Source organism: Xenopus tropicalis, chromosome 2 (assembly GCF_000004195.4).
Source record: "Xenopus tropicalis strain Nigerian chromosome 2, UCB_Xtro_10.0, whole genome shotgun sequence".
Classification (NCBI taxonomy): Eukaryota; Metazoa; Chordata; class Amphibia; order Anura; family Pipidae; genus Xenopus; species Xenopus tropicalis.
The window spans coordinates 155,944,150-155,963,936 of NC_030678.2; the positions used below are offsets into that span (position 1 = coordinate 155,944,150).

At 41.5% G+C, this 19,787-nt stretch overlaps 1 protein-coding gene across 3 annotated transcripts in view; it reads left to right on the forward strand.

Moving 5' to 3' along the window:
• The window catches only part of atp8a2 (ATPase, aminophospholipid transporter, class I, type 8A, member 2), a 379,342-nt gene that overhangs the window by 93,717 nt on the left and 265,838 nt on the right, over positions 1-19,787 (forward strand). For all 3 annotated transcript variants that reach the window (XM_031897248.1, XM_012957935.3, XM_031897249.1), the window contains 2 exons: positions 2,975-3,024; positions 13,628-13,697. In XM_031897248.1, coding sequence (XP_031753108.1) covers positions 2,975-3,024; positions 13,628-13,697 — 120 coding nt within the window. The remainder of the gene's footprint in view (positions 1-2,974; positions 3,025-13,627; positions 13,698-19,787) is intronic.

Consider the following 19,787-nt stretch of genomic DNA (forward strand, 5'->3'; position numbering starts at 1 on the left):
GAAATCAGCCAGATATTGATCGGGCAGGTTAAAAGATTCAGTCGGATCGGGGGCCATATCGGCTCGTTGATGCGGTCCCCGAACCAACTGCCCCATTGCCACCATTATAATTCCATCGATCGAATTAGCCTACATGTTCCCCGATATTGCCCACCCGCAGGTGGGGATATCAGGTGAAGATCCGCTCCCTGGCGACCTCGCCAAGCGACTGAATCTTCACGTGTATGGGGACCTTAAGTCAGGGTTCTTAAATAACAAGAGGGGTGTGTATTCTCTTCAGGTAGAGTACCCCCTGTTTCTTTGGCATGGAGAATGCTCCCTGATCTACACTGTTGGTTTGCTCATGCCCAATTAAAGGGTAACTCCACCCAAACAAAACATAAGCTTTTTATAAAGTAAACATTATTTGCAACAACTTTGCAATATGCAACAATTTAAAATATGCAGCCTTTTTCATGATTTTTAGTGTAATAATATCATTTGGAAGCCTGGCCCCCTGTTCCCCTGCTGATCTGGCTGACTACTTTGACATTTAAAATAAAAAAAAATGTACGAGTATTCGACTGTCCCCAGCCTGCCTTCAGTCTGTATCCTCCCAATCCCACAATTCCCTGCACACTTTGAATAAGGAAAGGAACATCATAGTGCAGTGCATTGTGGGTTATGTGGGTTATATGGGGAGAAGTTTTTACAATTTGTGAAATCAATGTTTTAGTCCCTCCTCCCCTGCCAGGATTTCATATGATGGATTTCAGCATATAAAAATTATATTTATTCAACCTTTTGAAACAGATTACAGTGATAAAAATATTAGGGGTTTCTGTGTTGTGTGGGGCTTTTTAACAAATTTAGGTTTGCTTCAAGGATGGCGGGCAGGTCAAATGACTGGCCAGCAAACCATCACTGATCTTGCAAATTCTACTCACTATTTTTGGTGAGTAGAATTTTGAATCTGCTGAATCTAGTGCAGCCTGTGTTAGTTGGTCTTCATTTTTTTGTTTGTTATATTTTTAAAATAATTTCCTAAGAAAACGATATACAATTTTATTGCCACTTTATTTCTTATCTGTCTATTCAGATTCCCCCCTGTTCATATTCCTGTCTCTTATTCAAACCACTGCCTGGTTACTAGGGTAATTTAGACCCTAGCAACTAGATAGCTGCTGAAATTCCAAACTGTAGAGCTGCTGAAAAAAAATCTAAATAATTTAAAAATCACAAATAATATAGAATGAAGAGGAACTGCAAATAGTGTTAAAATATCACTCTCTGCATTTTACTAAAACTTAATTTTAACCACTTTAACCCTCCCAAAAATATATATATTACTGTTTTATTTTGCATAGTAGTTCGGCCCTTCATCTGCCAGTTATTCATGGATTCCTTGCTGCTTTATTCTGCATAGTAGTTTAGCCAGCTGGTCATACTTTATGCCTTTCTGCTTTCCTGCTTGCTGTGGGGTCCCAACTGACATATCTTCTATGGCGTCCCGACTGATATATATACTATGGGGTCCCAACTGACATATCTTCTGTGAGGCCCCAACTGAGATATCTTCTGTGGGGTCCCAACTGACATATCTTCTGTGGGGTCCCAATTGAGATGTCTTCTGTGGTGTCCCAACTGAGATATCTTCTGTGGGGTCCCAATTGAGATGTCTTCTGTGGTGTCCCAACTGACATATCTTCTGTGGGGTCCCAAATGAGATATCTTCTGTGGGGTCCCAACTGACATATCTTCTGTGGGGTCCCAACTGACATATCTTCTGTGGGGTCCCAATTGAGATGTCTTCTGTGGTGTCCCAACTGACATATCTTCTGTGGGGTCCCAAATGAGATATCTTCTGTGGGGTCCCAACTGACATATCTTCTGTGGGGCCCCAAATGAGATATCTTCTGTGGGGTCCCAAATGAGATATCTTCTGTGGGGTCCCAACTGACATATCTTCTGTGGGGCCCCAAATGAGATATCTTCTGTGGGGTCCCAAATGAGATATCTTCTGTGGGGTCCCAAATGAGATATCTTCTGTGGGGTCCCAAATGAGATATCTTCTGTGGGGTCCCAACTGACATATCTTCTGTGGGGTCCCAAATGAGATATCTTCTGTGGGGTCCCAAATGAGATATCTTCTGTGGGGTCCCAAATGAGATATCTTCTGTGGGGTCCCAACTGACATATCTTCTGTGGGGTCCCAAATGAGATATCTTCTGTGGGGTCCCAAATGAGATATCTTCTGTGGGGTCCCAAATGAGATATCTTCTGTGGGGTCCCAAATGAGATATCTTCTGTGGGGTCCCAACTGACATATCTTCTGTGGTGTCCCAAATGAGATATCTTCTGTGGGGTCCCAAATGAGATATCTTCTGTGGGGTCCCAAATGAGATATCTTCTGTGGGGTCCCAAATGAGATATCTTCTGTGGGGTCCCAAATGAGATATCTTCTGTGGTGTCCCAAATGAGATATCTTCTGTGGGGTCCCAAATGAGATATCTTCTGTGGGGTCCCAACTGACATATCTTCTGTGGGGTCCCAACTGACATATCTTCTGTGGGGTGCCAAATGAGATATCTTCTGTGGGATCCCGACATATCATCTCAGAGTTAGGCTATTGTCCCACGGAGCGAGTTAGTTGTCCGCGATAGATCTCTGCTACTGCAGGCAACTAACCGCTCTGAAATGCCTTTGGACAGGCAACAATAGGGGTTGCCAGTAGAAAGGCCTACGCATCACTTTGCCTTTTCTGTTAGACCCCTTTCTGTACAATTTCTTAATGCAGACATATGTCAGAACAGGGCATTAGATTAACTAGAAGCCTGACCGCTTTTATTATAGAAGATCAGAATATTTTTAATAGAACACTAACTCAGCATTGAAATTTCCTTTTCTATGCAATGAAAACCTTATGCCAGATGGTGGCGCTGTAACCACAGTTTTCTCTTCTTCATTATTTTTATGGTTTTTTTTTTTTGCCTAGATGGGGAAAGAACAGAGCTTTGAACTCCTCAATGTGCTGGAATTCTCCAGGTAACTTTATCCTCGACCTATCAATCATATAATTGCACATCTCCCCTATGCCATGTATTTATCTTTTCATTCAAGCTGCCCATTAGTAAAATCAGTGTTTATCGCTGCACTGTATATTATTAAATCGTTATTTAATCATTGGGAAAGGAACGGTTTGGTGGCTTGTGTTACCGACTTACCCACAAGAATAACAGTACCAGAAAATGAAAGCGAAGGCGCCGTATCTTTTTTCCACATCTAATGTTCTAGAATAATAAATGTAAAAGCAGAAAAATAATGAACCGATTCCTGTTTTATTATTAAAGCCTGGAAATATATATTTTCATATTCGGCGTTTCGAAACCCCTAATAAACCCCTCTTGCACGGAGGGTGAGAGTAACTCTGAGTGGCAGGCTCCTTCCCTTCTGTGGTATATTTCTTTTTTTAGTACAATGCAGGGAGTAAGGAGACTTGATCGGATATATTCCTAGTGAGGGAAGAGAAGAATATAGGTGTGTAACACAAGTAATAATCTACCTTATGGGATTTGCTTACAGCCCATGTAAATCTATGTCTTTATGTATATAAGGGGGGAATAAGCATTACCACCATACAGCTCAGCAGTTTCCAAATAATGAGAGCAGTACTACACGAATGGCCTGATAATAGCCGTTTTAGACAGGCCACTTGGGGCCACCAAGATTTTGTTAATAAAATTTCCATGTCTCAGGGACCACAGAGTCACAGGTTAGTCAAAGTCATGACATTCAACCTGTTATTCCTGGGCAGACCAGGACTGGCAATCTGTGGATACTGGCACATGCCAGAGGGGGTTCTGTAAGGTGCCATAGACAGTCACTGTTTATTCAGCTAATGGGGGGCAGTTTGGGCCTCTGTGTACTTGAAATGGCAGGGCCTATTTTGAATCCCAGTCCAGACCTGGTGCTGCCTAGCCAAATTATTCTTATCAGTGTGAGATACTAAAAATGCATGTTCTCAGGTTCCTCTGGACTCATACTGTATTCCATGGCTTGTTTTGGACCTATAGTACACAAATGGGATAATATAAAAAAAAGATGTTTGCCCCTAAACAGGTGACCAGTAACCACTGCCTGCTAATAGGTCGACATGAATTACTAGTGAAAATGTTGCCTGTATTATTTCATAATCATTTCCTCGGCCTAAAGGTCCCCATACACGGTAAGATCCGCTCACTTGGCGAGATCGCCAAGCGAGCGGATCTTCCCCCGATATCCCCACCTACGGGTGGGCGATATCAGGGAGCTTGAAGTTAAAAAAAAAAATAATCTGATCGTTTGGCCCTGCTGGTTTGTTGAGGTCGTCAGGCAAACAGATCTGATCCTAGTGTGGCCACCCATACACTGGGCCAGATTGGGCTGATCCGATTGCTGGTACAGGAGCCAAAGATTAGATTATACAAAGGGTCCTAAATGACCATCAGATTAAGCAGCATCAACAGGTCAATGTGCTCCGCAGACATGAAAATTAATCTGCCCAATTGATATCTGCCAGATATTTTACAAGATAATGGTTGGACAGGCCCATTGGTGGGCCCAGTAAAGTGCTGACCTGGTCTGAAAGGGCCAAAGAGGCAGCTTTTAAATGCCTGTGTAAGGTCGCCTTAATAGCTAGCTAAGGAGGTGCAAATGCTCATTTACTTACACAGAACAGTGTGCGAGGTGCAGTTTTTGACTGTAGATGCAGTGTTGCAGTGTTTTTTCCCAGAGTTCCAGAGTCATTGCAGTTGTGCGCCAAGCTGAATCTACCATAATTGCATGTGTGCCATTAATAAATGCTATTAATACGTGTTCAGCTTTGCATCCATTTTAGTGTGCCGCACTTGCGACAGTAAATGAGTCTTATTGTGTCCAGGATTCAGTTTGGGATTCATACACATGCCAGCCCTCTGCAGGATTAGTAACAATCTTTAGGAGATAATGTAATGAAGGTGCAAAGGCAATAGGTCTTGTCACCTATAGCAACCAATCAGAAGATAATATTTACTGAACACCTGAAACCAAACAGCTGATTTGTTTTTTTCAGGTGATAGTTTTACATTTTACTATATTTTGAATATGCAGATTATAGTCTTGGGTTCAGTACCATATTCTGATGAATTTTTAAGGAGGGCTTAGTGTTCAGCTAGATCCAATAATCCAGCACTTACATGCTCCTGAATGAGTATGGTTCCATCCAGAAGGAAGGGCTGCATTTCGCCCTGTGTTCCCCTGCGGTGGTACGCATGAAGGGGGATGCAGGAAGAAACGCCCATGTGTAAGGGCCCCAAGAGGGCCCAAAAGCAAAAGAGCTACCTGTCTAGGGGCAAATACACCTGTGACTGGGGCAAATACACACTGTCCTACAAATGTGCCAATCAACAACAGTAAGGTCTAAGGCAGCACCAGTCCTAAGTACAAACCTCCCAGTACCCCCAAACATTAAGGAAGGTGATCCATATGTAGAATTAAATTCTGGACTCCCAATGGCTGGGTTTGCTTCTGGGTCCCACCAATTTGGCACTGGATTTGTTGTTCCTGTTAGTACAGTCCAAATGTTCAAGACAAACAGAAACATATATGTGACATATTAATTGCCGTGTGACTAGTAATTCAGTTGAAGCCACCCGGCCAGCAGCCCCTGGACTGTCTTTTAGCTTTAGCTTTGGCTCAGTGCTAGAAGGAAAGTAAAAACCCCTGTGAGATTGGCACATTGGAACAGGTAGAACACCCACTGTCTCCGTAACCTGGTGGCCCTCCAACCCTTAATGTTCAGTATAGGCTCTTATCATTAAAGGTATTGTATGGTGCAGCCTTCAGCCTTAAAAGAAATGTTCTTGAAAAAAATACAAAAAAACTGGCAACGCATAAATAAATCCATAATGAATAGAAAATAAATGACTTCAAATGCTAAATGCAATACCATAAGAGCTTAATGCACTTCTCACTGTACCCAATTATAGTATAAATGTAAACTCCCCACAAGCCGGACAGCATCAGGTTGCTTTAGAAATGCATTGTGTAATGTTCTTGCCATAAATTCCCAGACACCCTGCTGGATGGGAAATAGGGGAGAACAGAGAGTACTTTTGGCATCTGACATCACTCTCCCTCCTACCGTCAGAGGTCTTGTCAGGACTGTTTATATACAGTATATAGATTGCAGCAGGCACCGGTGGAACAGTGTCTGTGCGCTACTGACAGGGGCAGATAACCTGTGTTAGTAAGAACTTTGGGGGCCGACAGGATTGTATCCGGCTCCTCTCATATGAACGAAGACAGGCTGAACCCTCACTTGGTATCAGGAACCTAAAATATTTACTTATTCTTCCTCAAATTGAGCCTTACTTTTGGGGCCAGTCTTGAGGGTAGGAGAATGTGAGGCAGCTTATAGCAGGGTTAAAGTGCTAGTTGCTTCAGGTTTATGCATGTGGTTCACTTTCAGAAATGGGCACTTTCAATGGTATATCTTATAGAGATAGTGCCACGTAAACTCCTAGCCTTTGCATCTTTGTGGGTCACTGTATTTTTGGCCAGTAATCCCCAACCAGTGGCTCGTGAGCAACATGTTGTTTGCCAATCCATTTGAAGCAGCGTAGGGGGTTTCTCACGGTGAGGGCAGTGAGGTTGGGGAATGCCCTTCCTAGTGATGTGGTAATGGCAGATTCTGTTAATGCCTTTAAGAGGGGCCTGGATGAGTTCTTGAACAATCAGAATATCCAAGGCTATTGTGATACTAATATCTACAGTTAGTATTAGTGGTTGTATTTATAGTTTATGTATGTGAGTGTATAGATTGGTTAGTATAGGTTGTGTGCTGGGTTTACTTGGATGGGTTGAACTTGATGGACTCTGGTCTTTTTTCAACCCTATGTAACTATGTAACTATGTAATCCCTTGGATGTTCCTCCCAGTGGCCTTATGGCCCAGTGGCTTGATGGAAAGCTTTAGTTGCATCAAAACCATGATGACAGTCCACATAAGGGCTACCAACAGCCAATCACATCCCATAATTAGCACCCCAAGACCTTTTTGCATGCTTGTGTTGCTCTCCAATTTTTATTACATTTGAATATGACTTATGGCTAAAACAAAGTTGGGGACCCCTGCCTTAGGGGAAGCAGCCTGACAGATTGTTACAATTCCTGCCTGAAGTATTGGAACCTGCTACCCTCACTTCTTGGGTTCTATTCTTTAAAAGCCCTTGACATTTATTCATGGACCCAGCTAACAAAATAAGGCAAGCCTGTGTGTTGGTTTAAGGGAGTAGTTCACCTTTAACTTAACTTTTAGTACAATGTAACTAGTTATATTCTGAGACAATTTGCAATTGGTCTTCGTTTTTTATTATTTGCTGTTTTTGAAGTGCTTTTTGTACTGCAGCTCTCCAGTTTGGCATTTCAGCTGATATCTGGTTGCTAGGGTCCAGGGTAAACTAGTAACCTGGCATTGATTTGAAAGAGCGACAGGAAAATAAATAGAGGTGGGCCTAAATACACAAAGTAACAGTAACAAATGTGCCCTCACAAAGGAACAGTTTATTGGCTGCTGGGGTCAGTGACCCCCAGTTGAAGGCTGGAAGGAGTCAGAAGGGGCAAATAATGCAAAACTTGTTTAAAAAAAGGAAGACCAGTTGAAAAGTTGCTAAGAATAGGCCATTTTATAAAATACTAAATGGGTGAACCATCCCTGTAAGTCACACCTACCTAAGTTTTGCCTCCCTATTCCAGTCTATAGGCTTAGGCTCCCTACAGTTTTTTGCCCAGCATTTTGCATGTATAGAGTGGAAGGGAACCCGCTGAGGCTAATAGCAATTGGGTATTTTGTGCTGCTTCCATCACACACTATGTTCAGAACTAGTCCTGTAGGGAGTTTGGTGTTTTATAATACAAATAAAGGGTGGAACTCTGCCTGTAACTTTCCACAGCAAGCATTTCTAAAATATGCCCCCCCCAAAGCGTTCATGTAGCATTTAATATAGTAAGAAAAAAAACATATGTGGCCAAGCCTTTGAGCCCTTGATTGCTGAGTTAGGCAAGATAAACAAAAGAAAAGTAAATCAAACCACAGTAGTTTTATAACATATTCCGTACAAATGTGCCATAAAAAAGTAATTGTGGAGGTTAGCTGCAAGTTATGGGGCGATGGAATCCCTTGAGAAATCTGCAGTGCGGCGTAAGCATGCACTCCTGTAGGATCCAAAATTTATACTTCCTTACATTTAAGCTTTAAAGGACATGTAAACCCAACACAAATAGATTAAATCTTTTTTAGTCACTTAGCATTCCTTTTCCTTCTTTAACCTACTCAGCTCCTCCCTTAAGAACTGACTTTCAATTGGCTGTTGGCTACTGAGCATGCTCAGTTCTTCCTGACTCAGGTTCCCAAACACACCTTCCAGTCTAACAACCAATGAAGAGATGGCAGTGCTGTTTTTTTTTTCTCCTAACCTCCTGCCCTGAGCTTAGTTTAACCATTGCAGGGCACAAGCCAAGAAGGAACTTTGATTTATCAAAGTAAGTTCTGCCTGTGTAAGCCTGCATTCTTCATTGCAGGAACTACGATATAAATATGCTGTTTCAGGTGTAAATGTCACTGATGATGTGTCTGAAAGGGAAAATGACTGCCGGGTATTTTATTTTTATTTTATTTGTTTAAGGGGATATATGCAGTAGCAATGTTGTGGTGTGGGTGGGGGAAATGTGCCCAACTTATATACATGGTAGGAAAGTGTATGGCTTACATGGTAGGAAAGTGTATGGCTTACATTCGGACAATTTAGGCCACTGCCCCTAACATGTCTTGATCCACCTGAAACTGGCCATGTCCCTCTTGGAGTCTGCAAACTGGGACCACTGGGCTATATGAAATGTGACTTTTATAATGTAATCACTAAAATCTTTCCTGTGTGCCCTTAGACAATTGTTGCCATGTGGTAACCATTTACATGCTTTCTGGGTACTCCTGTATGTATAGATGCAAGGGTGTAAATACAGAGGAAGCAGACCGTGCAGTTTCAGGGGGCCCTGGAAGGTAGGGGATCCAGTGAGGCCCTGATTAAGGAACAATTTCAATATATGTTGGTAGAATAGGTTCATTTACCAATATTGGGCCCTAAATTAAATTTTTTGGGGCCCAGTAACATCTAGTTAAGCCAATGTACATGAGTATGATTATGTATTCATAAACTGTATCTCTTTGTTATAGAGTAAGGGGGCCCTGCCGGAATGGCAGTTTTTGGGAAGTTTATGGGTGATGCTGCAATATCTGCGTACAGTATAAAGGCATGGACACATGGTGTATATTTCCACTTCTCAGTGTTTTTCGGCCAGGCTGAGAGAAGCGGATCTGCTTACCTACGCTGTTCTGACTATGGCAACCACCAGAGCATGGGCACTGAGTGGAGGTTGGCCTGAATAAAGAAGGGCTGAGAGAAGCAGATATACGCTTTGCCCTAAGGCGAGTCTCACAAAGACGTAATATAAAGGGGCCTTGATAACATTTCAGGCCATGGGGCAGGGTGGACTGACACAGAAAGTTCTGCAAAAACTGCCTTTTGAGGGCAGAAGGTGTGTATATGGCACTCCAGGCAGTGATGTGACCTCTCTCCCACGTGGATATCAGGCCTTCCCTGTGGGATTTCTTGGTAACCCTATGAGAAGCGGTGTACTTTATCTCATTTTTATTCTGTTTCATATGAAAGGGCGGGAGGGTGACACCAGTTGGCAAAAGCCATTCATGAAGTACAGACAGACGGAGGAAGATAGCAGCTGTGCCGCCATAAGGCTGGTACTAATTGCCTCTCGCTGTAGCAGAATGGAAAGCAGCTCTGGGGATGGCTATATTAGCTGTAGGTCTAGTACGGAGAGCTAACTCCCCGGCAGGGAGCCTCACCATCTCTCTGTTCTATGGAACCCAATTGTACAAAGGGGAGATGCCTCAAATACAAGAAAAGACAGACAATGACAGTCTTGTAACTGGAAGACTATGGGACCTATCTATTATGCTGTGTAAAAAATGGCAACACATTTTCAGACTTTACCACATAAAACAGCATTTTTTCCTTCTACCGGAACATATGTTAAATAATGGTGTCAAATCTGGCGTTCAGACAAAATTTGCCATATTTTACACAGCTATTTAGCTGTTTTTCAGCAAATTTCGTTTTACACAGCATAATAACTAAGCCTCCGTATTGTTATGTGTTGGTGAAAACTCTGCACTGCTATTATTTTGTTAACATTGTGGCTACACAGGGCCAGTTTTCTGTAAACTGCTGAAGAACCGTTGAGTTGAGTTGTGATCTGACAACTCCTTGATGGATCCCATACCTGTACAGGTATGGGATCCCTTATCCGGAAACCCATTATCCAGAAAGTTCCGAATTACGGAAAGGTCATTTGCCATAGACTACATTATAAGCAAATAATTCAAATTTTTTAAAAATGATTTCCTTTTTCCCTGCAATAATAAAACAGTACCTGTACTTGATCCCAACTAAGATATAATTAATCCTTATTGGGGGCAGAACAGCCCTATTGGGTTTATTTAATGGTTAAATGATTCCCTTTTCTCTGTAATAATAAAACAGTACCTGTACTTGATCCCAACTAAGATATAATTACCCCTTATTGGGGGCAGAACAGCCCTATTGGGTTTATTTAATGGTTAAATGATTCCCTTTTCTCTGTAATAATAAAACAGTACCTGTACTTGATCCCAACTAAGATATAATTACCCCTTATTGGGGGCAGAACAGTCCTATTGGGTTTATTTAATGGTTAAATGATTCCCTTTTCTCTGTAATAATAAAACAGTACCTGTACTTGATCTTGTTGAGCCTTTCTCCGTGAGCTAAGCTCTCCCTGATCCTCTTCCAAGATGTAGATCTATAATTAACCTCCATATCAATAAGGCACAAGTGGGTTAGCCTTGTCCATAAACCATGAGAAAAAGATAATTGCCCTTATTCATGGTAACTTTATTTAAAGTACCTCTGTCTTTTTCTGTGGTCTTTCTGACAGTTTGAAATAAAACCGAGCCTGGTAAGATATTTTGTAAGAGGCCATTTACTCTCCAGGTGGTTGTGGGGTTTGTTCTATATGATTTATGTGGATAGTGATATGAGAACTTTCCATATTAAACACACATGGTATTTGCTTTGGCACGTTCAACACCTTGCTATGTAGTATTCACTAGATTTGTGTGTGTTTGTGAGTATGGCTGTGTGTGTGCTGCAAATGCATAGTGCTGTGTAGGGTGGGGTCCCCGGCTTTATTTCTAGACATTTTGCACTAATAACCCTGATTAATATTGTAGTCTTACTGGCCCTTGCACGTTTTGCAAAACAAACTTCATTTTGCTAGGTTAAACAAAAGTTATTTGGCCAGTGTTGTGGATAATATTACCAATGTGCCAGCGCGGGTTTAGAAAGGAAAATGAAGGATTTATGATACGGATGAGGAAAGGAGTTTACATTGTGTTGTATTTTTTGCAGTAGCAGCAATAATTGAGTGTATAGGTTAGAAATGGCAGTGTTCCTTGCTATGTTGCTGCCGCACAAGCCTCATAAATTAGGCCTCCTGGGCCCTCACCTCTTTGTGAAGCTCAAAGTCACCCAACCCGTGGCTCTCGGTCCTTTTTTCATCAGAACTGCAGAGCCACTAGACGGAGGGTGGAGAGGAGAAATTGCTACTTTTCTGAAGCGCTACCTATTGTAGCTGAAGATGAAGGTCAGCTTGATGTGAATGGGCCAGGGCCACCGCAGAGGTTGTTAGGAGCCGGGAAATTGCATGATATAGAGAGGAGTGTGTGTGGGAGATAACAAGGTAGCGTAATTCAGCAAGAGCCATATACCTATGGGATATGGAAACACAGGTCTAATAAGGAAAGCATACGTGCTGCCCAACAAGGATCATGTATAATATACAAATATATTGTAGACATACCAGGGAATATTTTTCTCTGTTTTCTATAAAAATATTAGAAGTCCCCACAGATTTCCGTGGCCATATTATGGCACAAGGCTCCATGAGTTTGATAAAGGTTGCTAAGGGACCCCCATTCATCCTCAGGTTGCCATTTTTGCTTGTGCCTTTTTCCATCGTTTGTGCTAATGACTGATACACCTGTGCCACTCAGCAGGGCAGGATTTAGGCTGATGTCAGACGTGGCGTATATTTTTGGCAAGCGAAAATACTGCCATACGCCTCGTACCTGTTTCTGCACCCGAATGAAAGTCTTGCATTTTTATGTGTATTTCGGCTACATGTGCCTGCACCCGAGCGTATCTCATTCATTTGGGTGCAGGCACAGGTAGGAGGCCTATGGCGGTATTTTCGGCAAGCGATTTTCCACGATTTTCCCGAAACCCATTATCCAGAAAGCTCTGAATTATGGAAAGGCAGTAGCTTGTACAGGTATAGGACCCATTATCCAGAATGCTCGGGACCAAGGGTATTCCGGATAAGGGGTCTTTCCGTAATTTGGATCCCCATACCCCCCCCAAGTCTAATAAAAAATCAACAAAACATTAATTAAACCCAATAGAATTTTTTGCATCCAATAAGGATTCATTATATCTTAGTTGGGATCAATTACAAGGTACTGTTTTATTATTACAGAGAAAAGGGAATCATTTAACCATGAAATAAACCCAATAGGGCTGTTCTGCCCCCAATAAGGGGTAATTATATCTTAGTTGGGATCAAGTACAGGTACTGTTTTATTATTACAGAGAAAAGGGAATCATTTAACCATGAAATAAACCCAATAGGGCTGTTCTGCCCCCAATAAGGGGTAATTATATCTTAGTTGGGATCAAGTACAGGTACTGTTTTATTATTACAGAGAAAAGGGAATCATTTAACCATTAAATAAACCCAATAGGACTGTTCTGCCCCCAATAAGGGGTAATTATATCTTAGTTGGAATCAATTACAAGGTACTGTTTTATTACAACAGAGAAAAAGGATATTAGGCAGGAATATCAAACCTGCCTAATTGATATCTGCCCAATTATCAGCCATATATAGGTCTGGCAGGCCTGTTGGTGGGGGGACCTAGTCAGCAGCTTGTATTGGCACATGTATGACTAGCTTTAGTTACCTTCATCCCATTGGTTCTCTAGCTGATGTTAAACTAGTACTTTTACCCCCATATGTAACAAGAGTCATTAAGTTTGCCCAGAAACAGTAACCCATAGCAACCAATAAGATGTTGGCTTTTAAGCAGATGACCAGTAAATGCTACCTGCTGATTGGTTGCTATGGGTTAGTGCACTTGGGCAAACTTAGTGCCTTTTATTACATAACCCCCTTAGTGTCGATTGATATGCATGGATATGGCTAAGTACAAAATGCTCCTATAAACAGCAAACCAGTAATTATTTTTGGGAAACTTATGGTTTGTATATGATGTATACTTCTAATCTTGTGTATCACTGTCATTTATTTAGTATAAAATATGTATGAGTATGTATGAGTATCTTGCATAGAGGGATACTCACTACTCACCTATTAAATCGTTGAATCGGCTGCTGTTTTATTGTATCTTCTATTCACCATCTGGTATGAATTGGACCATCTTTGTTTTTGCTCATTTTTAGCAACAGGAAGAGGATGTCTGTTATTGTCCGAACTCCATCAGGGAACCTTCGCCTTTATTGCAAAGGAGCAGTGAGTATTTACAATTCTTTATTATTATTATTATTATTTCAGATATTTTTGTTCTGTTCATTTTTCAGGTTTCACCTGCCTTTTTGTCTTTTGTCAGCCATTTTTTTTTTTAGATTTTATGATATTGTCACTTTTTATACTGCCAGTATTGTAAATGTGTGGTAGGAGCACATTCTGCAGTTCTTTCTGAATGAGAAATCAGAGGGAAAATCTTGGAAGTATTAATTACTGATTCATATTTCATCTCCAGTGCTCAGTTTTATTACTTCTGTTGCATTAAACTGAGCATGCAAGCAGCAGGAGATGCTTCCTGCATGGGTAAATTAAGCTTTCTCCGTCCCAAAAAGAACAGCAGATGGTGCACCTGTAACACATTCATGATATTATCACTGTAAACAACATTTAATATGAAATCTATGTTGCCGGACTTTGCAACAAAATTAGGTTGGGAAACAACTTCCAGAGGAGGTCCTTTCTTCATAGAGTCTTCGGGGCCACTGGTCCCTCTAGAATTCTTCAGCAGTCTCAGGTCTGCTACCTTAAAATAGAAGGAAAGGCTAATAAAGAGTTAATCTCAAGCTGCAGGCATACCTTCAGTTCTCTCAATAGTGCCCTTAAGTCTCCCCATATTTCTCCCGTTCAGATGATCAGAAGCCAAACAGGAAGAAAAAACGCTGAGCTGTGTAAAGAAAGTTCCCATAATGCCTCACTCCTGCACCGAGACCAAGTCTACATGCGCAGTTAGTTAGACTGTGAGTCAGCTTCCTGCTGATTGGCTCAGATCCACATTCCTAAGTGAGTTCTTAGCATTCTTGAGGGAGGGGGGAGCAGGAGAGGGGAGAAAGGAGAGAGCTGCGTGTCTCTGGCACAGGAATTACAGACACAACAAATCTTTTGACAGAGAAGTCAGTGCAGCGTTTCTGTGAGTGCTTACGGCTGTATTTACATAGACCTTTCTGATAAAGCTTACTTAGTTTTTACCTGTTTTTCTCCTTTAAAGGAGTGATTCACCTTTAAGTTAACTTTTAGTATGTTATAGAATGACCAATACTAAGTAACATTTCATTCATTCATTCATTCATTCTTCATTATTTATTTTGTATAGTTTTTGAATGATGTGCCTTCTTCTTCTAACTCTCAAGCTTTTAAATGGGGGTCACTGACCCCAGCAGCCAAACTATTGCTCTGTGAGGTTATAATTTTATTGTTATTGGTATATTTTATTACTTATCTTTCTATTTAGGCCTCCCCTATTCACATTTCTGTCTCTCTTTCAAACTACTGCCTGGTTGCTAAGGTAATTTGAACCCTAGCATCCTGATAACTGCTGAAATTCCAAACTGGAGAATTGCTGATCAATAAATGATAATTAAAAAAATACAAACAAAAAAATAAAGAACAAGTACAAATTGTCTTAGAATATTACTCGCTACATCATACTAATAGTTAACTCAGAGTTGAACAATATAAAGATGTACTGGCAGAGCAATATCGGTATAGACCCATTAGGGTTATTTGTTATTCTTCTTGCGCACCGAGTGAATACTGCAGCTTTGGGAACTATTGACTTGTCATAATGTACCCAGAAAGTCACTTTTATGTGTTTTTTTCCCTCAGGTTATAATTGATTTCTTAATCTTTGTGTCATTGCATCACTAATGTTAAAGTTAGTAGGGCAGGAGCCAGACTGTACCCAGGCAGATCGTTAGAATGCGAGACCAGTATGAAGCCCATTAACCACTAGAAATGTAGCAATTAAAAAGTCAAAAAGTCACATCCCGCTAGATATTAGCAACACTCACTGGCACGCATAAAATAAGCTGCCTGCTTCAACAGGATGCAAACCCAAACAGCCTTCCGCTATACATTCATTACACATTTTCGGTGGTATTAAGATCATTTGTAAAAGTAATTGCTGCTGAAAGCAGTTCCTGTTGCTGTATGGTCATAAGGATAGGAGAGAGATATATTCAGAAGGAAAACAGGACAGGGTTCTGATGTTGCTCTGATCAGGAGCTTCAGATTCCCTTTTCCATGTCTTTCCTGCTCAGAGCAACATCAGAACACTTCTCTGTTTTCTTTCTGAACGTATCTCTCAAGCAATACAGTAACTGACCAGCAGGTGGCAATGTTGTTACAACTAATCTCTGTTGGTTTGTACATGGATAGGAAACTGGCATCAGGATTGGGTATAGAGGGTGGTTGCCAATGCCACTTCTTGAAGTAGGAGGTGAAGGTTCTTAGTGGGGTCCTGCAGGGTTCTGTATTAGGGCCACATTGGTTTAGCAACATCTGCTTAGCAACAACAGATGGCACAAAACCGTACTGAACTATTAATTCCATCCAGGATGAGGCATCCCTGCAGCAGGATCTCAACAAAAAGAGTTAGGTAAATATTTGATGAAAAATGAACTGGGGGTACTTGTGGATAATAGACAAGCAAACATAAGGGCATCCACACAAGGGTAACAACTGAGATTATACGAGAGCAGGATCCATTTTTATATTCGCATAAAAATTGTTACAATGGGAACTGAGAATTCTGTCCCTCAATCAGTCATACTGGCAGATACATTAGATAGTTCCTAGGAGTTGAATAGGATAGATGGGTTGGTGGCTTTTAAGCAGAAACAGGGTTAATGAAATTAGCTTTTATCACAAAGCTGATGTAGGAACTGGTCCCATTGCCATCTTGAAGTCATGAAGGAATTTTTACCCCTGAGGCAAATTGGAGAGGCTTTAGATGGGGTTTCCCTGGATCAGAGATCTCAGTTAGGCAGGTGTTGTTTAGATGCCTATGTTTTTTCAACCTAAGCTACTACTGCAGCCTAAGGCTAATGGCACATGGGGAGACTAGTTACCTGCGGTTTTAGGGCAATGGCACATGGGAAGGCATACGCGGTGCTTCATTTTCCTAAGTCACCCAAAATTTTCTGTGCAGTAAACTCTGAACGACTTTGGAAAATTAAGTGTATGCCTTCCCCCCCGCAATTCACATTTTTGCCAGTGGGAAGGCATTTTGGAAAGATTAGTTGCCTGCGGTAGCCAAGATTTTAACCATGAGCAACTAATCTCCCAGTGTGCCATTGCTCTAAAAGGCTGAAGCATCTCCTGGAAGAACGATACCAGGCGTTTGTGCAACGGATATTTCCTGCTATACAGCCTAGATTTGCTGCCCAGAAATTCCAACTGAATCTCTGTCACATGCAATTTAGCTCCAGAGTATAAAGGCCCTCCTTTCCTTATCAGGCCTATGTTTGAATTTGCTTTTTCTGCTGTACAAAACACGACATTTTCTATGGAAGCAATTACTCTGCTTTAGAATGTGAATGGGCAATCATGTAGAATAGAATAATACAAATAATAATTAAAGATGAAAGGGTGGCAAATAAACATGGTTCCCAGAAACCAAACCACAGACCCGACCGACTTCCATTACATCAAATTGCTATAAGGTTACAGAGCGTCTCATTGGAATTGCTCACTAAGTGTTTCCAAAGCAAAGGTTAATGTTACTTGGTGTTGGAGATTAAAATATCTCCCAGGGTTTCTCATGGTTTTGGCAGCTGCCTCGGAACAGCCATGTTTTGTTGCTAGCAGAGTATTTCGATTCCCCCTGTCACCGGCGCTCACTTTGACTTTATGATACAAGCAGGCAGTCGGATGACAGATCACAGGCAGTTACTTGGAAAGAAAATACATTGGGTTTCCCATGAATGACAGGAGCAGGGTAACTATTAAGTTGTCAGACTAGCCACAAGTAGGCCCTTGACTTTGCATCAGTTGCTATCACCAAAAATGTCATGCAAAAACTTTTAGAAAGTGCTATCATTTTCCAACAATAACAACAACAATATAAAAACTGTTCCACATTTCCCCTGTCTGTAAAGTACAGATGGGAATACCAAAAGGGTGTTTTTCTGGTTTGCCCATATTCGCTTACTTGTTACACTGCCTATGTGTATATGTGGCCTTCTTAAGTGTGTGACTATTTAAGCCTTAATTTAAAAAAGAACAGAAAGCAAACATTAGCCATGGGTTCCTTTCACTGGCCCCTATTCCATCTCTTCAACCGCAGCAAGAACAGCCCCCCCCCACCCCCCCAAGAAAACCCTGCTCTGCCATGGCAATGAAAATGGCAGCCTCCATCACTGGCTTCTTGATGTCCTCTCCTGGCACGTGGCAATTGAGCATGCACACTTGGAACCAATATGTTCCTTGCTAGTCAACGCTTATGAACAATCATAAATAAACTATTACAACGTTATTCCTGCTCAGACAATAGTCGTACACCCACCACGATTGCTGGCAAACCTTGCTACCCTTATGCCTTAGTTTGTCTCAACTCCAATGTGGATTAAGTTCCTCATGTAAAAAGAGTGGAGGTGCCAATGTTTAACAAAGTTCAAATCATTGGTGGCAATTAAGTCAAGAACTTTGGTTGTTCCTAGAAAAATGGGGCAAGGAATACTCAAGAACAGGGTCTAGGCAGCCCAAAGATCAGACTATTGAATTTGTGTCAAGTGAGCTTTCAACAATTACAGCTTTATACTGAGCACAGATTCATCTGATTGTACCCCAGTCAATGCTCTCTGGGGTGGGTTTGATGACGTAAGCTACCATGCCAATGCATGCACAGTAGTGCAGTAGTACAGTAGTGTAGGGATCCCTTTCTTGGCTTCACCAGGGCTTGATGACTCTCACTAAGTGAGTTTCAATTCTTATTAGGCATGAAATTTTAATCAAAATGTTTTCAGGCATACACGGCCTGGTTGTTGGCTGGTCATCTTTTCATTAACTGGAGTGAATACCTAAAGTTGTTCCTCAAGAGGGATCATTTGTATAGATCTCAGAGAGAACTGCAAGAGTCACAAAACTTACACCTTTTAGTTCTTATTCACTTTTGTGCAGGTTCTGGATGTCTAGTGTGAGTTGCAGAGCTTTGCATTGCCTGGGGCAAGGTAGCCCTGTCCTCACCATCTGCCTTACTTCACCCACCAGGGCTGCCTGACTCACTGGTCTGAATGATCAACAAGTGTGAAGATGGTAGGGGGGGGGCACCTACAAGAAGGGATGTCTCAGGGCTCAGTGCTGCCATGCGGTGGCCAAGTCAGTGTAGGAGCGGGTCGGGGGGTTCTGCATTGCTAGTACAGAAGGCGCTATTGTGCTGTCTGCACCAGAAGAGCTGAAATTACGATTTTACAAATCAGAGTTTTTGCGGTTTAAGTTATCATAAGTTGCTTCTTGCCACCCCTGTAAACTTGCAGGGCGCTGTCGCCTGAGGGGAGTTTCTCAACTGGCTCCATGGCAGCAATGCCCCTGCTGTAGGGCCTCCCCTACCTGCCCCTTGTTAATACAACGCTGCTGAATTCATGGGATAACAAAGTGCAAAAAAATTTGGTGAATGGCTCTAATTTTTTTTTTACATAGTTCCCTGTACATATTAAATGAGCCCTATTAAGTTAAGACCTCAAAGGGTGACAAATATAAAAGTCCACATTCATTTTGCATCACTGTATCATTCTAATTGGCTTCCTTAAATGCATCTCATATGCTTGGAACGGAGCCTAAAGTTGATTTATAGTAATAGATTATTTGAATAATGGCCAAATCAAGGACAAGGGGGGGGGCTGTTTGTGCTTCAGGGGATACAAATGAGTCTAATTTATGTTTCGTAGTTAAACCCCTGTTTCAGCCGATGCACTCTGTGAAGATTGTATAGAGACTTAAAATATCTTTATGGGAACCACCCTTTGTACAGATTTTTATTGCTTCTGTGATTTATCCGTTGGATTCATCCATTCTGTCAGGATGAATTATGTGGCTTGCAAATCAGATAGAAGCCAGAATCAGCGTTCCAAAGAAAGTATTTAATCTCCGTTTGCTTGTAAGATAAATATTCTGTTTCCATTAAGCGTTATACAGGCATAGATCAAACCTATGACAATTGTTTTTTTTTTTTTCAACCAGGCAAATTGCTCAGGTCTAATCCCACACATTAGTATAATTCCTTGCGTTATTCTTACATTTCAAAACTGTCAGGTTGTTTGGAAAATTAAGAGGGTTTGCAACAAGCTACTGCATGATGTT